This window comes from Danio rerio, chromosome 3 (assembly GCF_052040795.2).
Source record: "Danio rerio strain M-AB ecotype USA chromosome 3, GRCz13ab, whole genome shotgun sequence".
In the NCBI taxonomy this organism is placed as follows: Eukaryota; Metazoa; Chordata; class Actinopteri; order Cypriniformes; family Danionidae; genus Danio; species Danio rerio.
Window position 1 is genome coordinate 67,821,388 of NC_141023.1, and position 23,784 is coordinate 67,845,171.

The window sequence follows — 23,784 nt, forward strand, 5'->3', positions numbered from 1 at the left end:
ACTCAGTGTGGGAGGAGTTTCAGCAGCTCATCAAACCTTAATGTACACATGAGGATCCACACTGGAGACAGACCATTCACATGCACTCAGTGTGAGAAGAGTTTCAGCCAATTATCTCACCTTAATGAACACATGAAGATCCACACTGGAGAGAAACCATTCACATGCACTCAGTGTGGGAAGAGTTTTATCAGCTCATCAAACCTTGATAAACACGTGAAGATCCACACTGGAGAGAAACCATTCACGTGCACTCAGTGTGGGAAGAGTTTCAGCCGATTTCAAAACCTAAATCAACACATGAGGGTCCACACTGGGGAGAAACCATACACATGCACTCATTGTGGGAGGAGTTTCAGCAGCTCATTAAACCTTAATAAACACATGAGGACCCACACTGGAGAGAAACCATTCTCATGCACTCAGTGTGGGAAGAGTTTCAGCCAATCATCACACCTTAATGAACACATGATGATCCACACTGGAGAGAGACCGTTCACATGCACTCAGTGTGGGAAGAGTTTCAGCAGCTCATCAAACCTTAATAAACACGTGAAGATCCACTGTCAGGGCTCGAAATTAACCTTTTAGCTTGTTAGCAACAGTGCTCCTAACTTTAAAAATGTAGGCGCATCAGCCAAAATTTAGTCGCACCCACCAATTATGAGCACAAGGAGCAGAGGGAACGTTAGAGGAAAGATGCATGGTGAAGGTAGAGAAATCTGTGTGACTGTAGTCATCCAAGGTGTGGGAGCATTTCACACTAAATAAACAATAAAATTGTGTTAACGGCCAAATACGCAAACGTGATGACGCGAGCACCACTGCAATGATCCAGCAGCTGAAACGCAAACATGATGGAGTCTTGATGTGGAGGAAGGGAGCAACAGCAGGGTAAATCACTACAGAATCCTGCTTTTGTTCTGTTTTGAAGTGAGGAGCGTGATGTCCCTGGTGCTGCTGTTTACTTATCCAGCTTGACAAGCGTAACGTGAAAATGTCAAACTGAGCTTTGGTGTGTTGGCTGGCGCTGAGCTAGGGAAAGATGTGTCATATTATCACAATTATGCAGTGTTTTAACCACCCAATGCTTATTTTATGTCTTAGACATGTAAATACACACAAGTACTAGTAAAACAGCACATTTCGAGGTTGTAAAAAATTTACCTGCTGAATCCTGCGTGATACATCTCTACAGCTCTGCTGCTTCCCTCTCCAGTGTGGTCATGTGTTGTTGTTCTGGGTGATCTCTGTCTGACCCCTGAATGAGAAACAACAATGGGAAGAAACCGCACCTCAAAGAAGGCGGAGCTCCAGGAGACGCCCACTGAATGCGTAATCGCCACAGGCCAATAGTAGCTCAAAGGTGTTTAAGAGCCTAAACCAGTTCTCCCAAAAATATTGGCAAGCTGTTTCCAGTTGCTTGAATGAACTCGATAAGAACATAATTTCAGCAGGAGTTTGTTCAAAATTACATTATTTTTATGTGTTCTTCAATTTGGTTTGCAGTATACCAGGGCCTTAAGTTTGGAATGCCTATTAATTTGTCTTGTGTATTTGCTTCTTTTATTAATAAAGTTTCTTTACTTTTAAGTTCAAGGTTCTTTCTTGTTTTCTACATTTACTTTGAGTAGAATACAAGCTTGATGAATATTTCATGATTTCAGCAGAGAGAGTTAAGTCAACAATATTAAAACACTATTTGTAAAATCTGTTTCCATTAGCTCATTAGTAAAAAGAGTTTAAAATGAACACAACCTATATCATGTTAAGATAAATCAGCTAATTGTACTATTACTTCAGCCTTTTCTTATGTTGTCGTTGTTCAAATGAGATTTCATACAGCATGTTATATGATTTGCACTCATTCATATAAAAGCGACTGGCATAGTCTTGTTTAATTGATCACCTCAAAGTACTGGCTTAAATTTAGAGAGAACCAAAAGTTACTGAGACTTTTTCTTATTTCAGTATGTTGATGCACCTCCAACTGAAAGTCTCAGCAGGAACTCCAGACACCCAAAGTACTAGAACTCCATCAGGGTTAAGGACTCTCTTCAATATTGGGAGATGGCAAGCCACCTTGTCCGTGTCGCATTTATCCAAAAGGACAACATCATCTGCAAATAGCAAATATGAAGTTCTGTAGTCCCTGAACCAGACAACCTCCAGCCCTAGACTGAGTCTAGAAATTCTGTCCATAAAAATAATGAACAGAACTGACAGAAGGCTGACAGAGTCCTACACACACTGGGTAGAAGTCTGACTTATTGCTGGCAATGTGAACCAAACTCTTGCTCTGTTCATACAGGGACCTGACAGCCCTCAACAGAGTGCCTCCAACCCTATACTCCCAGAGCACCCCGTAGAGAATCTCAAAAGACACAGTTGAATGCCTTCCCCAAGTCCACAAACTGTGAGCAGGTTGGGCATACTCCCATGATCCCACAACCACCCTAGTGTGGGTATAGAGCTGGTTCTGTGTTACACAGCCTGAATGAAACCGGCATTGTTTCTCCTGGATCAGTGGTTCAACCATAGGCTGACTTCATAAGCTTAATAAGCAGAAGAACGTATTGAAGAATGTATTGTGGTATGGAACTTAGGGTATTTATTGTGGCTTAGGAATCGTCTGATTGGTCAATCATAAGTTGAATAATGCGGGACCGGCCGCAAGCAATCATAAGCATGTGATCTTCTCGAAATTAGTTTATAAATAAATTTCTTGAGGTCACAGAGATAAAATTTCGTGTGCATATGTAACCAAAACGATCACAATTTCAAGCCCTGGTAATATTATTATTAATATTGTTAGAGGTTGAGCACCTATGGTGCGTAGGCCCTATTGGAATTGCTCCATTTCTTCTTCTCTAGAATGAATCGTCATTTTTGAGGGTCTAAACATGCTCAAACTCACAAAACTTTGCACATGCGCCAGAAGGGTCAAACATTTATGTTTATTATAAGTTTTGGAAGTGAGTGTGGCAAAATGACTCGACAGCGCCACCTCTGCACTTTTTGACAAAGTGGCCCCCGAGCTACATTTCACCCACATCAGACATGCCAATACCTACGATAAAGTCTCTTGAAGTCAGATGTTTCCAACCTCCTCATCAATATTACAGTTTGTGTAGCCAGTGTTTGTGTTTTTTGACTTCAGCCTTTTAGACATTATACAAACAAATGTTTGTTTTATTTCAGACCAAATTGAAGAGAATACGGAGATTAAAGAGGAGGAACATCATGTCAAAGTTGAGGACAAAAATCATTTACAGACTGATGATATTAAGAAAAAGAAAAATAGTTTCATCTGCACGGAGTGTGGGAAGAGTTTCAGCCAGTTATATCACGTTAATAGACACATGAAGATCCACACTGGAGAGAAACCATTCACATGCACTCAGTGTGGGAAGAGTTTCAGCCAATCATCAGACCTTAATGATCACATGAAGACCCACACTGGAGAGAAACCATTCACGTGCACTCAGTGTGGGAAGAGTTTCAGCCAATCAGCACACCTTAATCTACACATGAGGATCCACACTGGAGAGAAACCGTTCACATGCACTCAGTGTGGGAGGAGTTTCATCCAATTACCACACCTTAATAAACACATGCTGAGCCACACTGGAGAGAAACCATACACATGCACTCAGTGTGGGAGGAGTTTCAGCAGCTCATCAAACCTTAATGTACACATGAGGATCCACACTGGAGAGAGACCGTTCACATGCACTCAGTGTGAGAAGAGTTTCAGCCAATTGTCACACCTTAATGGACACTTGAGGATCCACACTGGAGAGAAACCATTCACATGCACTCAATGTGGGAAAAGTTTCAGCCAAATATCTCACCTTAATAGACACATGATGAGCCACACTGGAGAGAGACCATTCACATGCACTCAGAAGATGTCCAGCAGCTCATCAAACCTGAACACATGAAGATCTACACTGGAGAAAATCATTCACATGCACTCAGATCACATGCAATCACATGAAGATCCACACTGGTGTGAGAGAGTTTATGTGCTTTGAGTATGAGAAGACTTTTACTACAGCTGGAGAATTGAAACTGCACCAGATGATTCACACTGGAAAGAAACCTTACAAGTGTTCACAATGTGAAAAGATTTAGTCTGTCAAAAACCCTGAAACCACATGAGCGGATTCACACTGGAGAAAAACCTTAGGCATGATCAGTGTCTACAGAGCAGGGAACCCCAGACCTCCATCTCACTAGAAACTTCCTCCAACTCCTTTCCCTCAAGCTGAGAAACATAGTCCCTCCAGTCTGTCTTGGGTCTTCCCTGATGCCTCCATCTGGTGGGACAAGCCCAGTACACCTCTCTAGGTAGGGGTGCAGGAGGCATCTGAGACAGGAGCAGCAGCATTACTACTAGTTCCTCACCTTATCTCTGAGGCTGCACCCTCCCATGCTGTGAAGGAAACAAATCTGTATTCAAGATCTTGTCCTTTTGCTCGTGACCATAAGTGAAAGTAGGATTTTAGACTGACTGGTAAATTGATAAAACTGTCTTTCCCTTACTCATGAACACAACCCCAAGGTACTACATCAGGGTTAAGGACTCTCTTCAATACTGGAGATTGCACGCCACCTTGTCCATGCCCCATAAATCCAAAAGGACAACATCATCTGCAAATAGCAGAGATGAAATTCTGTGGTCATTGATCCAGACCACTTTCAGCGCAGGAGACTAGAAATTCTGTCCATAAAAATAATGAACGGAACTGACAGAAGCCTGTCCCAGTCCTACACGATCCGGGTAAAAGTCTGACTTATTGCTGGCAATGTGAACCAAACTCTTGCTCTGTTCATACAGGGACCTGCCAGCCCTCAACAGAGTGCCTCCAACCCTATACTCCTAAAGCACCCTGTAGAGCAGGGGTCACCAATCCTGGTCCTGGAGGGCCGGTGTCCCTGCAGGATTTAGCTCCAACATACCTCCACACACCTGCCTGGATGTTTCAAGTATACCTAGTAAGACCTTGATTAGCTTGTTCAGGTGTGTTTGATTAGGGTTGGAGCTAAAATCTGCAGGACACCAGCCCTCCAGGAACAAGTTTGGTGACCACTGCTGTAGAGAATCTCAAAAGACACAGTTGAATGCCTTCCCCAAGTCCACAAACTGTGGGCAGGTTGGGCATACTCCCATGATCCCACAACCACCCTAGTGTGGGTATAGAGCTGGTTCTGTGTTACACAGCCTGAATGAAATTGGCATTGTTTCTCCTGGATCAGTGGTTCAATCATAGGCTGGCTTCTCCTCTCCAGCATAGATTTTCCAGGGAGAAATACACCCTCTGGTTCCCCTTTTTTTAGAATAGGAACCACTACCCCAGTTGCCCAGTCTAGAGGTGCTGTCCCCTAACTTAACGTAGAAGCATGTTAGACAAGACAGCCCCATAAGATCCAGAGACTTGAGCTACACAGGGTGCATCTTACTGACCCCCGCTGTTTTGCCCCTGCAGAGCTTTCAAACTACCTCAGTGACCAGTAGTAGTCCTCCATGGTCTATGACTCACCACCATCCAACTCCCCACTAGGTGGTGATCAGTTGTCCGCTCTGTCCTTTTTCTACACGAGTGTCCAAGATATACAATCAGAGATCAGATGAAACAATCACAAGGACTATAATTGAGCTCTGGCCTTGTGTGTGCCATGTGCACCGATGGACACTCTTATGCACAAACATGGTGTTTGTTATGGACAAACTGACTAGCACAAAAGTACAAAAGAACACCATTCGGATTCAGATCAGGGAGACCATTCCGCAACCCAAATGTACAGGCAAGTGACCTTCTCGTTCAGCTGGGACAGTTCCACCCCATAAGCAAGCTCACACCAGCCCACTGCCTCTCACTGTGGGCAATTCCAGACTAGAAGGAATTTCATCCTTTCTTAAGAAGTTCGGTTTCAGAGCCCAAAATGTGTGTGCAGGAGACTATCCTGACTATCTTTAGTTGATACTGTTCAACCTCCCGCACAAGCTCAGACATTTATCCCTTCCAAGTGAGGTGACATTCCATGTCCCAAGAGCCAGTTATATGTCTGATGAGCAGGTTGTCATGGTCCTTGCTATTTGACCACCACCTATTACACATTGCACTGGCTCCTTACGGCAGTGGGCCTGCAGGAAGATAGTCCCATGTCACTTCTTCAGGTTGAGTCTGGCTGGGTTTTGTGGAATAAACATGGCCACCATATGCTCGCATACAAGTCCAAACCCCTGGCCTGGCTCCATGGTGAGGCCTTAACTGTGCTGTATTGGCTAACATCATGATCCCTAATTTTATAGGGGGTATTTGACCCTGCATTTAGTCTGACCTGTCACCTAAGACCTTTTGCCTTGGGAGATCCTACAAGGGGGATCTAGCCCCTGAAAACTACCCCCTAAAGGATCACTCAAGCAGGTAAGAAAGCAGGTAAATTGGAACCTTTTGGAAGGTGTGCATCCTGTTACATCTGGGATAAAGTCAGTCCAGACCTAAAACTGATCGAGAGGCTGTGGAATAACCTCAAACTTCATTAATGCTCTGACACGGCTTAATTAAAACCATTCTGCAGAGATGAGTGGTCCACAATTCCTCCACAGAGATGTGAAACACTAGTCGGATAACTTGCCAAAAGGTAGCACAATCAGATATTAGATTTAGAGCGCATTTACTCTTTCACGTGTGGCCAAGGCAGGTTTGGATGTTTCGTCCTTAATAAATGAGATTATTTTAAAACTGTTTTGTGTTTACTCTGGTTTTCTTTGTGTTTTTTGACTGTTTGCTGCCATCTAGTGTCTAAATAATGCACAGGTAAGTGTAAAAAGGGTTTCTGGTTAACAGAGTTCAAGTAGAATTACAGACATTACATTGATTTCATTAAGCGTGACGACAAAAATATTGCTGTGAAATGCAGTTAATGTCTATCTCTAAAGAACTTTCCATGTCATATGTCCGTCATATGTCATCGTGATCTCTTGCTTCATATGAGATCAGACGGTAGTAATTCCAGTTGCGTTACTGTTTTGCGTTTATCTTCAGGAAATCACTGAAGGCATATATTATGTTATCATAAGGATTCTAATGTGGCAATAAGCTCGTAACTGTACTGTACATTTACCCTGTGGCCATACTCATCATGTAAACACAAGAAAACAACATTAACATTATAGCAGACACTGTAAACAGCTCATTCCCAGACACTAGACATTACTAACAGGGTATTCAGTGTCACCGAGTGTCAGAATGTTGTGGGAATGCTGTACAGGAGTTATTATTATGGATTATAAATAGCCAAATTTTAAATATTATTAAATTACTGATTGAGCTGCAGGTTATTTTGTTTTGTATATGTATATTTTATGTTTTAAAGTAACTTCATGTGAAAAGTGATCAGATTACTAATTACTTTACTATGAAGTCATTAAGAATGTAATCAGATTACAGTTTTCCAGTAGTTTTTTTTTTTTTTAAGTAACTTAACACTGCTGGGTTGTAAATTTACATTCATGTATTTAAAATGTAGTTAAAATAGATTTTCTTTTTAAGTAAATCTTCTGTTTTGCAATTAACAAAACCATAAAAGAAGTAATTAAAGGTGCAGTAGGTGACCTGCCAAAATGCTAACCAGTTAGATGATATCTCTGAAACACGGTCCCTCCCCTGCCGTCCAAAGCCACGCCTCCTGAAACAAGAGCGCGCATCTTAAAGATGACAGCAGACAACCCACTAGATCATGTCCTTCTCTACTTAGAAAACTCTAAAGTACTTTATAAACTACAGTTCTGAATGAAAAACACTATAATATCTAGCAAAAGCTTTGTCCTAAAGCCACTACTGTATGTTTAGTGTTTGGCCGGCGACGTGCAGGAATTACGCTTATTACTAAAGCCATACTGACATGCTATTTCAGGGGGAATATTGAGAGTAGCGGTGAACAATATAGGGAGCGTCACAGGCTGTCATTGTTCATATATGAATGTTCTGTTGTTACACTGAATATAAACGTACATTATCTGCTGTAAAAGAACCTTATGAAGCTGAAAATAGTCACATCAATCTTACAGTGGGAGATTTCAGTGGCTGATCAACACTTCTGTGCAGATAACCCATTCAGAACAACCCAGTGTACATCAGCTCTGCCTGACTACAATGGTTTTAACACAGAACATGACCTGCCTGACAGAAACACTTCATCCATACTGTCCTCCTTCCTCCAGCGTGCAGAACTCACTCCACTATTGATTCATGAGTGTAAAGAGTTTTGCAGATGAACAGAGATGTGCACATTTACATATCTACATTTGCTGACAGAATATTTGAGCTACTTGGGAATCGTGGACATTATCGGCCCAACAATATTTAATTGGAAGAGCATTTTTTAGTTTTCTGCCTCACCCAGAATACATAAACAAAAATAAACACATTCAGATCATTTACTTTAATCATTATTAGTGGACTGTGAAGAGACTCAACCAGCATGTTTCAGAACACAATCACCTACTGCACCTTTAATCTTCAGACCATAAATGTTTTCCTCTTTTGTCGGGAGACTGATTGACATACAGGCAGCCAATCGGCTTTCACTGGATGCCTACAAGCAGCCAATCTGCTTTCGCTGAGGGCATATAGGCAGCCAATCAGCTTTCTCTGATCAGCGTCTGGCGTTCCGCCCACGGCGCTCAGTGTGAGGCGGAGAGTGCAGAGCTTTGCTGTTTGCTGTTGAATTGCTTTAACTCCACTTCTGTTTCGGGTGTTGTGCGTCTATTCAAAGTAAGTGTATTATATCTGACCTTTGTAGCGTTCGCAGATTTGCTGCAATTATCTTGCGGGTTGAACTGCTTTAACATATGTGCTCAATGCTAATATAGTCTCTTGTTTTTAGCTCGATGCTAGGCTGTAAACACTTCTGTAATGCGTTACTCACGGGTTATCTGGCCACCTTTCATTTGTGTCTCCATCTCATTCCTTCACTAAGTGCTTGTTTCAGAGGTGTGTTGTAAACAACTTCCCAACAAACACATCTGTTACAGCGTAGAAATGTAAGACTGGAGAGGCCTGTAGCAGCTGAGGAGATCTGGGTTTACTACATTTGATGCTGGGTTATTTACATATTGACTATTCTGCATATGAGAAGTAGACCTAAGAGTGTTTAAATACTGTTTAATATTGATTATTGATCTTTTTAGCTTAATATATGCTTGTGTAAACTTTGAAGAGAAATAAATCCATAACAATTAATATAATCAATCTTTATTCCATACAAAACATTCATACATAACAAAGATTTATAATAACCTTACCGAAGGGTAAATATTTATTGAATTAGTATAATAGTATAAAACACTTAATAATGAATGTATAACAGTATTGAGAGATAACTGTAGGCAATCAGAGACATGATCACGCTGCACACATGAGATGTAGAATCGGCCACTCAACACTTACACACATATTTACTGAACAGGGAAGAGAAACCTATGTGTAACTTGTGTGAGAATATTTTGATGGTGAAACATATTTTAATAGAGTGTATATTTGTAAATGATATTAGAGAATGTTTTTATTCAGGAAATATTTGAAGGCAAATGTTTAAAAATGTGTTTTCTGGAGGAATTTTACAATATTGATCATTGATCAGACTGAAAGAGTTTATAAGACTTTATCAGTGTTGCTGTTATTTGTGTGTTTTTAACCAATTAATGATGTTTCAGAAACAGTTATGATCATCAATTATATATTGAATATTTAATACAAGTGTTGTCATGAATATAGCCAGTGCTGCTGATATGCCATTAAAATATAAATATAAGCGAACAACTTGTAATTAGAATAATTGTCTCCTCCTCCAGTAAAGCTCCTCCTCCTCCAGCAAAGCTCCTCCTCCTCCAGTGAAGCTCCTCCTCCTCCAGTGAAGCTGTTAACACTGTGATATTCCCATCAGGCTCCAGTGAAGAGTTTATTGAAGGACAGCGAGAACATGAGTGATCCAGAACCCTGCAGAATTAAACATGAAGACACTGAACAACAAATAGGTTGGTGTCTATTCCTGATCAGGGGCAGCGCAGTCAGGTGACACATTATGCAGAAATATTTAAATCGGTTCAATATTGCTTTCCCTTAGAATTAATAAAGCAATATCAGCAATATCTTTGCTCTTAATTGTCGTTACCTCTGGCATTGTGTTTATTTACTGTATTTTTTTATTATTATATTATTACCTTTCCTCCGTTTCTCTTTCTTATGTAGTTTATATTCTATATAACAGTCAATGATAGTAATATTAACAGTTTACGTCTATAGGGTTTATAAAAATTATGAACAGAATTGGTGACAAGGGCAGCCCTGCTGAAGCCCAACATGCACTGGAAACAAGTCTGACTTACTGCCGGCAATGCGAACCAGACTCCTACTCAGTTCATACAGGGATGAGACAGCCCTTAACAGAGCGCCTCTGACCCCATACTTCCAGACCACACTCCACAAAATGCCACGAGGAACACAGTCGTATGCCTTCTCCAAGTCCACAAACACCTGTGAACTGGTTGAGCATACGCCCATGAACCCTCGAGCACCCTGGTGAGGGTATAGAGCTGCTCCACTGTACCACGGCCTGGACAAAAACCGCATTGTTCCTCCTGGGTCCTAGGTTCAACCGTTGGCCGGATCCTCTTCTCCAGTACCCCGGCATAGACTTTCCTCGGTAGGCTGAGGAATGTGACGTGTCAACTATTTTAAAAACGAAATAATAATCTATTATTAATTGGACCAGTTGCCCGGTTAACGAGCGTCAGTTGTCAAAATGAACCGAAAGGAGCATTCCTATCCAAGACATTGATGGTAGAAATAAATGCTACTCTTGTACCGTTATGATCTGTTTTCTCGCCTATTTACTGGTTTAAAAGTCTTATTTGGTCCATCTCTCCCTGCTAGTGAAAAAGCAGTCTGAGATTTTCAATCTCTTGCTTTTCCTGCAGCTCGTGGATGTAATGTCGGATTTTACCAGCTGAATTAGAACCGCTGAATTCATGGAGGTGGATAAAATAAACTGAAAATTGCCTTTTGACTATTATATGTCGTATTTTTAAGCTGAACAGAATATTTTGGTAGTGCAGTCAGGAAGTTGAATGTGAATTATTGAATTTTTAATGGGTACGGGCCGGTATAAGATTCCTGATAACCTTGGGTAAAAATATCTTGTTTTCACGATATTATGGTATTGTGTTTACTGCTCTAAAATATATTATTTTTAAATTTCTGGGTTAAAAAATAAAATATTTTTAAACCATAAATGTCAGCAAACATTAGATGACATCTGCTGTCTTAAATAGTTTCAAAAACACAGATGTCTTTTTACTTGGAAAGGCACCTTTGGATATCTTTTTTGTTTTTTTCCGGATATAAAGTAAACCACTGCACTGTTCAATACTCAACTCAATAAAATAGTCATAAAAACACGTAAAACAAAACTTACAAATACCTTAGGAAAGGTAAAACAGAAAATTTGAACTGCTTTAAAACCTTGACTTTTCAAAACCACGGTATACCTTAAAACCGGTTATCGTCTCATGCCTAATTTTTAATCATGAAAATGTGTGTTAGATATTTTTAGTTAAAATATTCACCGCTTAAACAGCTGTGTTCAATTTCAGGAGCTAAAAATACAAACCATGGCAGATTAAGTCATTAAAATGCAAGCACTAGTTAATTCAATCAATGTATTATTTCTTTCAGGTTGAGCTTTTTATTGCAAAACTTTTGGCATTGATTTTGCTCCATATTAAAGGTGCGCATTTCAGGCTTTATGTAGATGTGTCTCATGTCTTTGGTAAATATTCACAGAGATTCAGCAGTTTTTTCTGACACATTTGTCAGTCAAAGAAAGTAATCCCTGTCTGCTTTACACATTTTAAAAAATTGTTTTTGTTGTAATTATGAATATATTCAAATGAAGGCAGGCCAGTTACAGCTTTCAAACCTGTGTCTCCTTAATATGAGCAAAAATTTGATCTTCATGTAAGAATCTGCTTAAATGTGTATACGTGTAACGGACTAAACTAAATATGATCTGATTTATTTTACATTAATGTGCATCAATATTACAGTGTGTGTAGCCAATGTTTTAGTACCTTTTTTTGACTTATTGAAACCTAATGTTTTTTTTTCAGACCTAATTGAAGAGAATAAGGTTAAAGAGGAGGAACATCATGTCAAAGTTGAGGACAAAAGTAATTTACAGACTGATGGTAATAAGATAAAGAAAAAGAAAAACAAGAATTGTTTCATCTGCACTCAGTGTGGACAGTGTTGTGAAGGAAAAGCCAATCTTCTGATTCACATGAGGATCCACACTGGAGAGAAACCGTTCACATGCACCCAGTGTGGGAAGCGTTTCAGCCGACTAGCACATCTTAATCAACACATGAGGATCCACACTGGAGAGAAACCATTCACATGCACTCAGTGTAAGAAGAGTTTCAGCAGCTCATCGAACCTTAACATACACATGATGATCCACACGGGAGAGAGACCGTTCATATGCACCCAATGTGGGAAGAGTTTCACCCACTTATCAAACCTTAATCAACACATGAGGATCCACACTGGAGAGAAACCATTCACTTGTACTCATTGTGGGAAGGGTTTCATACAGTCCTCAAACCTTAATCAACACATGATGATCCACACTGGAGAGAGACCGTTCATGTGCACTCAGTGTGGGAAGGGTTTCAGGCAATCATCGCACTTTAATCTACACATGAAGATCCACGGTGGTGTGAAAGAGTTCATGTGCTTGGAGTGCGAGGACACTTTTACTACAGCTGGAGAATTGAAACTGCACCAGAGCATTCACACTGGAGAGAAACCTGAGGCGTGATCAGTGTCTATACAGAGGTTCTGTCATTCAGCACAGCTTACAGGAACAAGTGGACATAAAGCTGCACACATGACGTAAATACAGCAAACACTCTCTCATGTAAGAGGATGCTTCATGTCTGAATAATGTTTGAAAAGGCTGAGTGACGGTATACTGTTTTCCAACACTCTACACTGCAGTGGGTGGGGATGTAAATGTGTTGTGCTGCTCACATGCACAGCTAAACACAATGATGGCGGCTGAGAGAAGAACAGTTTCATAAACATCCTGCAAACAGCACCTCTCCTCTTCACATGGTTTTCTATTAGCTGTGGACAGACACTGAGTGGTGCAGATGTGTGCAAACTCCTAGAAAAGATGTGGCGTGACGAGGTGGGCTTCTGGATTTGGTGTTTGCCTCCATCCGAGTCTTTAAAATCGTATCAGGTGCGGATATATCTGTACAGCTCTGCTGCTCCACTCTCCAGTGTGTTCATGTGGCTAGTGTTGCTGTCTGACCCCCTGAATGAGAAGCAAATCAATGGAAAACCGCACATCAATGAAGGCAGAGCACCAGGAGACACCCACTGGTTGCATAATTGACAATGGTAGCTCAAAGGTGTTTAGGTGCCAAAACCAAGCTGTTTCCAACTGCTTAAATGAACTCAAGAAGAACGTTATTTCAGCCAGAGTTTGCTTTGCAGTATACCAACGCCTTAAGTTTGGAAATCCTATTAATTTGTCTTGTGTATTTGCTGCTTTTATTGATAAAGTTTCCTTACTTTCAAGTTCAAGACTCTTTCTAGTTTACTACATTTACTTTGAGTAGAAAACAAGCTTGATGAATATTTCTGATTTCAGCAGAGAGAGTTAAATCAACAATATTAAAACACTATTTGTAAAATCTGTTTCCATTAACTTGTTGGTAAAAAGATGTACATCCTAAACTCTCTCGCATGTTTAGATAGATCAGAGGTAATTGGTCAGTTGCTGCTGCCCTTTCTTATGTTGTTATTGTCTATTGGATAATTCAGACAGCATGTTATATGTGCACTCATTCATATATAAGCAACCAGCACTGTCTTGTTTAATTAATAACATCAAATGACCACCTTAAAATCAGCGAGAACCAAAGGTTAGAATTATGTTGATGTACTTCCAACAGAAACCCACTTCCATAAGGAGACCAACTCCCAGTCTCTGGAGGAAACCCCCAGAGCCCTGGAGTAATGTAGATAGGCTTATGCTGCAGGTCTGATGGTGTTCATTAAAACCTGAAATGGTGTACAAAGCACTGTTTGGTGTCCAAACTCGCTCCTGGAGGGCCGGTGTCCTGCAGAGTTTAGTCCCAACCCAATCAGACACTCCTGGGCTAGCAAATCAAGCTCTTACTAGGCTTTCTAAACGCATCCTTGCAGGTGTGTTGAGGCAAGTTGAAGCTAAAATCTGCAGGACAGCAGCCCTCCAGGACCGAGTTTGGACAGCCCTGGTGTAAACCATGGGTGTCCACACTCAGTCCTGGAGGGCCGGTGTCCTGGAGAGTTTAGCTCCAACCCTGATTAAACACATCTGAACAAGCTAATCAAGCTCTTACTAGGTATACTAGAAACTCCCAGGCAGGTGTGTTGAAGCAAGTTGGATTTAAAGTCAGCAGGACACCGGCCCTCCAGGACCGACTTTGAACACCCTTGGCTTAAATCTTGACACAAAGCAATGGCAGACAATTTGACAAACTATCCAGTTATTGAACGCAAACCCCACACTACTGCTAGTGAACAAAAGAAAAGGAGAACAATACAATAATTTCAGGTGAGATTTCTTTATTATTATCATTGCATTTATATTTTTATCACAATTTATAATGAAAGATATTTGCCTTACAGACTCTGTGGAGGAACCTAAAACTGGCTTTAAAAAGTCAGAATGCAGAGGTAAGAAGACAGTGATATATTACTGGTGTTGGACCAACAAATGAAGACAACACTCATGCAGTGGGTGACTTGTTGTCAGGAATAATACAGAACCAGCAACCTCTGGAAAGGTATACCAGATAATGAGCACTTGAACAAGCACAAATGGTGTGTGAGAAAGAAATTGGTTACTTGGTACTTAATCCACTGTGTCAGTCTTTATTCTTCTTAAGGAACATCCCAACTTGGCATGTTTGTATGCATCCTGTTACATCTGGGATAGTCAAAGTCCAGACTGATTGAGATGTTGTGGAATAACCTCAAAAAGTCCATTAATGCTCAAACCTTCTAATATAGTTTAATTAAAACTGGTCCACAATTCCTCCACAGAGATGTGAAACACTAGCCTGATTACTTCCAGTTGCTGCTAATGGTGGCACAACCAGGTATTAGATTTAGAGGGCATTTACATGTTCACGTGTGGCTATGGCAGGTTTGGATGTTTAGTCCTTAATAAATCAGATTATTTTAAAGCTGTTTTGTGTTTACTCTGGTTTTCTTAGTTTTTTGACTGTTTGCTGCCATCTAGTGTCTGAATAATGCAGAGGTAAGTGTAAAAAGGGCTTCTGGTTTGTAAATATTCATTTATCTATTTTTGTTAATAAATAAGAATGTTAAAATATATTTTATTTTTATGTAAAGCTTCTGTTTTGTAATTAACAAAATCATGAAATGAGTATTTAATCTTCTGACCACAACTGATTCTCTCTTTTGTCGAGAGACTGATTGACATATAAGCAGCCAATCGGCTTTCACAGAGCGCCTACAAGCAGCCAATCTGCTTTCGCTGATCAGCGTGCAGGCAAACACCCCGCCCACGGCGCTCAATGTGAGGCGGAGAGTGCAGAGCTTTGCTGTTTGCTGTTGAATTGCTTTAACTCCACTTCTGTTTCGGGTGTTGTGCGTCTATTCAAAGTAAGTGTATTATATCTGACCTTTGTAGCGTTCGCAGATTTGCTGCAATTATCTTGCGGGTTGAACTGCTTTAACATATGTGCTCAATGCTAATATAGTCTCTTGTTTTTAGCTCGATGCTAGGCTGTAAACACTTCTGTAATGCGTTACTCACGGGTTATCTGGCCACCTTTCATTTGTGTCTCCATCTCATTCCTTCATTCTGTAAACACTGTGATATTCCCATCAGGCTCCAGTGAAGAGTTTATTGAAGGACAGCGAGAACATGAGTGATCCAGAACCCTGCAGAATTAAACATGAAGACACTGAACAACAAATAGGTTGGTGTTTATTCCTGATTCTTCATTAATCAGCCTGAAGAACAATCATGAGGAAAAGCTTTGAACAGTTGATCTGATTTACTGTACAGAAACAAATGATTTTCTATAAAGACAGAGAGAAATAAACACACTTTCTTTAAAAGTCACAGGAACATTTAGACACCAGCATATTAACAGTAATAGTGATTCTGCTCTCTCGTGTCACATGAACATTATTTAACAAACATAAACTAAACTTGCCAATTATATTTTATGAAACTACATTGCTATTGTTTAGCACACAATAAACACACAGGGGTTGGACAATGAAACTGAAATGCCTGATTTTAGACCGAAATAATTAGTTTGGTGTAGGGCAGGGATCACCAAACTTGTTCCTGCAGAGTTTAGCTCCAACCCTAATCAAACACACCTGAACAAGCTAATCAAGCTCTTACTAGGTATACTAGTAACACAGGCAGGTGTGTTGAGGCAAGTTGGAGCTACACCCTGCAGGGACACCGGCCCTCCAGGAACAAGATTGGTGACCCCTGGTGTAGGGCTTAGGGTTGGGTCTAAAGACAATGCCATCGCCGATAGACGTCACAATGCTGAGCCGGCAACGTGATCCTTCGATCCGCTCCCATCACTGCAGCAATCCGCTTATGAAAAATACACACCCAGGCCCTGTTTACACTAATACAGCTTAGTTTTAATATGGCATTTTAAAATGAAAACGATCCACATCCATTCTGGAGTTTTATCTAGCATCTCCGAACAGCTCCTCTGGTTAATCGATTGTGAATGTTTGGCTTGATTGGGCAGATACAAAAAAAAAAAAAATGTAAACGAATGCTAATAACATTATTATTCATGCTTCACCAACAAATTTTATGGGCGGCTGTTGATATACCAAGTAAAGTTGATGTGTGGGAAGCACTGCGTTATGAATTAATTTATTATTCATAAATGATCACTGCCGCCTGCGACGATGATGCCATTGTCCATCAAGATGTTTCACATTAGAAGCCGTACGATGCCAAAATGGCCTATGACTATGACCATGACTATTTTAAAGACTATATTTAGATTGTTTCGCATTAATTACATGTTTTAATTACATTATTGAATAAAATTAATATTTATATATATTATTATATATTAATATTTATATATTTATTATTTATATCTGGACATGTTTTTTGACACAAGAACATTACCTTCTACCATTAACTCATCCTCAAATTAAAGCACAACAACCCTCAAGATAGCAGCTTAAAGTACAGTATCGGCTGCTTCTGAGGATAGATACACAGTAGGGATGGGAAGTTTGGATCTTTAACGTGAACCAGAATTTTCCTGACAATCCTCCCAAGTTTGGACTTAACATATCAACAAAGTCGGCAATTTCAGTCAGTTAAACATCATCATGATCTGAAAAGTTTCTTGCAATTACGTTTTGCAACCCTATTGAAGCATGATTCACTTATTTAAACTTTATTACGACTTCCTGTTATGAAATAAACTCACTTTTGGCCAGATCCTCGCATTTAAATCCTCGGTTTTCTCCGTACTGCAGTTCAAGTTTGCTTCAGTCTGTCATTTACTGTTTGTGTTTGATTGACTGAATCACGCATGCGCACTGTTAAGAGTTCTCAAATCTGATCTTGGTGTACTGTTCTAATAACTGAATAACTCTGTGTATATTGGTTTATTTGAGTCAGGGGGGATCAAGCATGTTAATAAGTAGTTTGTGGGTAAGAGTGCTTACTATTTTAAATGATCCAGTTTGATTTGTTGAATTAGTTCAACCGGTTCACCTAGAAGATCCAGTTGAAATAAAGGATTCGTTTGCGATCACTAATACAGAAATAAAACACATTATGTGTTCAATTAATAAGTTTTAAGTATCTGCTCGGTCGTATTTAATGCGTCACCGTGCTGCAGTCATGTCCACTCGTTGTTTTTGTCTTGGGAGCAAGAGCGAGGATGACTGGAGGAGGAGCGACTTGATCTGGCTCATGGCATCAGGATTACAAACTCAGAGGTGCCGTGCGGCTCAAACATCGGGCAGCTAGTTTAACATATCTCAATAGCGTGGCGGTAGTGTCACAGTAGCTTTTCAGTAGCGAAGCTATTTTATTCGATAGGTAGCGCAGTAGAGTCCACACAAGCTACATCTACCAATCGCGTATCAGTGACGACGACATTCACAGAGCTGTGAGGCTAGTGTCCAGCCGATGAAAGTAAATCCATATGATGGTAAGAATGACGATTCCTTCTTCCTATTTTGCGTTGGTCGACGACAGTTTTTGGTGCATTACTTTTACCTCTAGCTCTGGTTGGTGACGTCGCTAACAGTAGAAATTTGAGTAATGGTAAGATGACTGAGGAAGAGAAGTTATTTCTGAAGTACGTCAAGATGCAAAAACGTCAATTCTGATGTTGTGCTCAAAAAAATACTTGTGAAGTTAAGCTACATTTTGAGTAGCTAATAGCTAAGCTCACTACATTTTTCAAGTAGCTTGCCCAACACTGCAAATACTACTGTGTGCGTGTGTGGCGTTCTGTCAAACTCAAGTCTCCGATGTTCTGCTTGAGCATATATCAGAAGTAGTTGCGTGTAGCACAGATTTATTTATTTTTTGCCATACATAATCATAGACCTCTTTGTGATGTTGCTGTGAAATAGTTTGTTGACATGTCTTTTGTGCGCACTAGTTAGTTCCAATGGAGGCTTGTGTGCATATTGGGAAGGACGCGCTTGCATATTCCAGGAGCGCCCAATTGAAAACATCTAAACTTCTCAGAATGTCGCACCATGAGTCACGTAACAAGAACTGACCGATTCAGCTTCATACTTTAATTGGAATACACACATTTCAGTAGACTACCTCAGACAAACACAGGACCTCCAAACACCCAGTGCTTTTAAATTATCTCCATAAATAAAACCTGTATCAGAGCTGCAGCAATGTTTTGTTAATTTGTCATTCTCTGAGAAACGTTTTAATAGCCGAGTAGCAACGACAAAGGAGTCTGTTCATGCAGGCTATTCGTCATTAAGCTCCGTCTCCTGTTCTCGTGTTCTGTTTAAAAGCACTGCGTTGTGATTGGTTCAAATAGCACTCCGCGGGAGAAGTATCAGTCGGGACTGTAGCGCACAGGAAAATAGTGCTGTAGACGATTTAGAGATTGTGCATGTTCAAACCATGATTCAGATTCAATCTCATTAACCGCACACACCTAACAAAAACAGGCCCTTTTCAAATGTGAACTCAGATTAAATCCAAACTAAATATGATCTGATTTATTTTACATTAATGTGCATCAAGTTTGTGTAGCCAATGTTTCCAGTGTCTTCAGCTTTTGGTGACTTTTTTATTTCAGACCTAATTAAAGAGAATGAGGAGATGAAAGAGGAGGAACATCATGTCAGAATTGAGGAAAATCATTTACAGACTGATGATATTTTGAAAAGTGGAGACAAGAATCATTTCACCTGCACTCAGTGTGGGAAGAGTTTGGCAAGACAAAGCAATCTTAAGATTCACATGATGATCCACACTGGAGAGAAACCACACACATGCACTCAGTGTGGGAAGAACTTCCGCCGATCATCAAACCTTAAACGACACATGATGAGCCACATTGGAGAGAAACTATTCACGTGCGCTCAGTGTGGGAAGAGTTTCAGCCAATCATCAAACCTCAAACTACACATGAGGATCCACACGGGAGAGAGACCGTTCATATGCACTCAGTGTGGGAAGAGTTTCACCCACTTATCAAACCTTAATCAACACATGATGATCCACACTGGAGAGAAACCGTTCACTTGTACTCATTGTGGGAAGGGTTTCATACAGTCCTCAAACCTTAATCAACACATGATGATCCACACTGGAGAGAGACCGTTCATGTGCACTCAGTGTGGGAAGGGTTTCAGGCAATCATCGCACTTTAATCTACACATGAAGATCCACGGTGGTGTGAAAGAGTTCATGTGCTTGGAGTGCGAGGACACTTTTACTACAGCTGGAGAATTGAAACTGCACCAGAGCATTCACACTGGAGAGAAACCTGAGGCGTGATCAGTGTCTATACAGAGGTTCTGTCATTCAGCACAGCTTACAGGAACAAGTGGACATAAAGCTGCACACATGACGTAAATACAGCAAACACTCTCTCATGTAAGAGGATGCTTCATGTCTGAATAATGTTTGAAAAGGCTGAGTGACGGTATACTGTTTTCCAACACTACACTGCAGTGGGTGGGGTTGTAAATGTGTTGTGCTGCTCACATGCACAGCTAAACACAATGATGAGAGAAGAACAGTTTCATAAACATCCTGCAAACAGCACCTCTCCTCTTCACATGGTTTTCTATTAGCTGTGGACAGACACTGAGTGGTGCAGATGTGTGCAAACTCATAGAAAAGATGTGGCGTGACGAGGTGGGCTTCTGGATTTGGTGTGTGCCTCCATCCGAGTCTTTAAAATCGTATCAGGTGCGGATATATCTGTACAGCTCTGCTGCTCCACTCTCCAGTGTGTTCATGTGGCTCGTGTTGCTGTCTGACCCCCTGAATGAGAAGCAAATCAATGGAAAACCGCACATCAATGAAGGCAGAGCACCAGGAGACACCCACTGGTTGCATAATTGACAATGGTAGCTCAAAGGTGTTTAGGTGCCAAAACCAAGCTGTTTCCAACTGCTTAAATGAACTCAAGAAGAACGTTATTTCAGCCAGAGTTTGGTTTGCAGTATACCAACGCCTTAAGTTTGGAAATCCTATTAATTTGTCTTGTGTATTTGCTTCTTTTATTGATAAAGTTTCCTTACTTTCAAGTTCAAGACTCTTTCTAGTTTACTACATTTACTTTGAGTAGAAAACAAGCTTGATGAATATTTCTGATTTCAGCAGAGAGAGTTAAATCAACAATATTAAAACACTATTTGTAAAATCTGTTTCCATTAACTTGTTGGTAAAAAGATGTACATCCTAAACTCTCTCGCATGTTTAGATAGATCAGAGGTAATTGGTCAGTTGCTGCTGCCGTTTCTTATGTTGTTATTGTCTATTGGATAATTCAGACAGCATTTTATATGTGCACTCATTCATATATAAGCAACCAGCACTGTCTTGTATAATTGATCACATCAAATGACCACCTTAAAATCAGCGAGAACCAAAGGTTAGAATTATGTTGATGTACTTCCAACAGAAACCCACTTCCATAAGGAGACCAACTCCCAGTCTCTGGAGGAACCCCCAGAGTCCTGGAGTAATGTAGATAGGCTTATGCTGCAGGTCTGATGGTGTTCATTAAAACCTGAAATGGTGTACAAAACCCTGTTTGGTGTCCAAACTCGCTCCTGGAGGGCCGGTGTCCTGCAGAGTTTAGTCCCAACCCAATCAGACACTCCTGGGCTAGCAAATCAAGCTCTTACTAGGCTTTCTAAACGCATCCTTGCAGGTGTGTTGAGGCAAGTTGAAGCTAAAATCTGCAAGACACCAGCCCTCCAGGACAGAGTTTGGACAGCCCTGGTGTAAACCATGGGTGTCCACACTCAGTCCTGGAGGGCCGGTGTCCTGGAGAGTTTAGCTCCAACCCTGATCAAACACATCTGAACAAGCTCAGGGCTCGAAATTGCGACCATTTTGGTGGCATATGCGCCAGAAATTTTATCTCTGCGACCTTGAAGAATATTTGGGAGCATTTCTGCGAGTGCTTAAAATTGTAGTGTGCGACCAGTTTTTACTGCAAAATGTTCAGCACATGCGCGGATTCGGGAGACATTCACGCAGAATGCATCTCTAAGCTCTTTGTCTGCACTTAAAAACGGGAAACGCAGCGCTCCGGAATGGTTTAAAACAGTTCTCATGTCAACTTGCTGCAGTAAACAAAAGCCAAGTCCGTAATGCTTGCCCCGCCTTCACGCTCTTCTTATTGGCCCACCACTGCTCTAGCACTGAACGCGAATGATTGGTTAATATCAGCTGTCAATCACTCAGCGCCTTCTGGCTTCGGATGACAGAGAGAGCTGCTATTGCGAAAAATTGTAAAGCGCTGAAGATGAGAATGAAGATAACATAACACTTGACAGATTTTGTTTTAGAAACCATGGCATCTACAGTTACAAATAATGACACATCTTACTAGTTATACCGTTAACACGTTAATTCAAGCAGTGTGTGCAGGGCCGGTGAGCGCTCCGTGTATGCTTTGGTCACTCAGTTATGTTATAAAAATCGATTTTCTTGTGATAACGGGATTTTGTTGAGACATATTTTCCTCACGCTTGCATATAACGTTATATATGATTTTTTTTTTTTTTGCTTGTTTGATTAGTGTTGATTTCAAATACAATAAATATGTTTGTATAAAACTTGTAGTAACGGTGCTCATAATTGGTGGGTGCGACTAAATTTTGGCTGATGCGCCTACATTTTTAAAGTTAGGAGCACCGGTGCTACCAAGCAAAAAGGTTAATTTCGAGCCCTGAAGCTAATCAAGCTCTTACTAGGTATACTAGAAACTCCCAGGCAGGTGTGTTGAAGCAAGTTGGAGCTAAAGTCAGCAGGACACCGGCCCTCCAGGACCGACTTTGAACACCCTTGGCTTAAATCTTGACACAAAGCAATGGCAGACAATTTGACAAACTATCCAGTTATTGAACTCAAACCCCACACTACTGCTAGTGAACAAAAGAAAAGGAGAACAATACAATAATTTCAGGTGAGATTTCTTTATTATTATCATTGCATTTATATTTTTATCACAATTTATAATGAAAGATATTTGCCTTACAGACTCTGGAAGAACCTAAAACTGGCTTTAAAAAGTCAGAATGCTGAGGTAAGAAGACAGTGATATATTACTGGTGTTGGACCAACAAATGAAGACAACACTCATGCAGTGGGTGACTTGTTGTCAGGAATAATACAGAACCAGCAACCTCTGGAAAGGTATACCAGATAATGAGCACTTGAACAAGCTCAAATGGTGTGTGAGAAAGAAATTGGTAACTTGGTACTTAATCCCCTGTCAGTCTTTATTCTTCTTAAGGAACATCCCAACTTGGCATGTTTGTATGCATCCTGTTACATCTGGGATAGTCAAAGTCCAGACTGATTGAGATGTTGTGGAATAACCTCAAAAAGTCCATTAATGCTCAAACCTTCTAATATAGTTTAATTAAAACTGGTCCACAATTCCTCCACAGAGATGTGAAACACTAGCCTGATTACTTCCAGTTGCTGCTAATGGTGGCACAACCAGGTATTAGATTTAGAGGGCATTTACTTGTTCACGTGTGGCTAATGCAGGTTTGGATGTTTAGTCCTTAATAAATGAGATTATTTTAAAACTGTTTTGTGTTTACTCTGGTTTTCTTAGTTTTTTGACTGTTTGCTGCCATCTAGTGTCTGAATAATGCACAGGTAAGTGTAAAAGGGGTTTCTGGTTTGTAAATATTCATTTATCTATTTTTGTTAATAAATAAGAATGTTAAAATATATTTTATTTTTTTGTAAAGCTTCTGTTTTGTAATTAACAAAGTCATGAAATAGGTATTTAATCTTCTGACCACAACTGATTCTCTCTTTTGTAGAGAGACTGATTGACATATAAGCAGCCAATCGGCTTTCACAGAGCGCCTACAAGCAGCCAATCTGCTTTCGCTGATCAGCGTGCAGGCAAACACCCCGCCCACGGCGCTCAGT

The 23,784-nt window shown here is 40.5% G+C and overlaps 2 protein-coding genes and 1 long non-coding RNA gene across 9 annotated transcripts in view; 2 read left to right on the top strand and 1 right to left on the bottom strand.

Annotated features, from left to right (window-relative positions):
- Positions 1–15,315, top strand: part of wu:fc31d10 — a 35,869-nt gene extending 20,554 nt beyond the window's left edge. For 3 of the 7 annotated variants that reach the window (NM_001442839.1, NM_001442837.1, NM_001442838.1), the window contains 1 exon segment: positions 12,182–15,315. In NM_001442839.1, coding sequence (NP_001429768.1) covers positions 12,182–12,891 — 710 coding nt within the window. In that variant the 3' untranslated portion in view covers positions 12,892–15,315. 7 annotated transcript variants of the gene reach the window in all.
- Positions 1,602–7,579, bottom strand: LOC147846159 (uncharacterized). The gene is made up of 5 exons (XR_015481489.1): positions 5,507–7,579; positions 5,097–5,446; positions 4,177–4,895; positions 1,920–1,990; positions 1,602–1,863 (listed from the first exon to the last, which is right to left on the bottom strand). It is a non-coding gene; the product is annotated as an uncharacterized LOC147846159 (long non-coding RNA).
- On the top strand, positions 14,996–20,906 carry LOC147846160 (uncharacterized). The gene is made up of 4 exons (XM_087245432.1): positions 14,996–15,387; positions 15,599–15,755; positions 15,985–16,075; positions 19,445–20,906. The coding sequence occupies exons 1-4, from the start codon at positions 15,380–15,382 to the stop codon at positions 20,146–20,148; spliced, it is 960 nt and encodes a 319-aa protein (XP_087101558.1). The 5' UTR covers positions 14,996–15,379; the 3' UTR covers positions 20,149–20,906.
- The last annotated feature ends 2,878 nt before the right edge of the window (positions 20,907–23,784 follow it).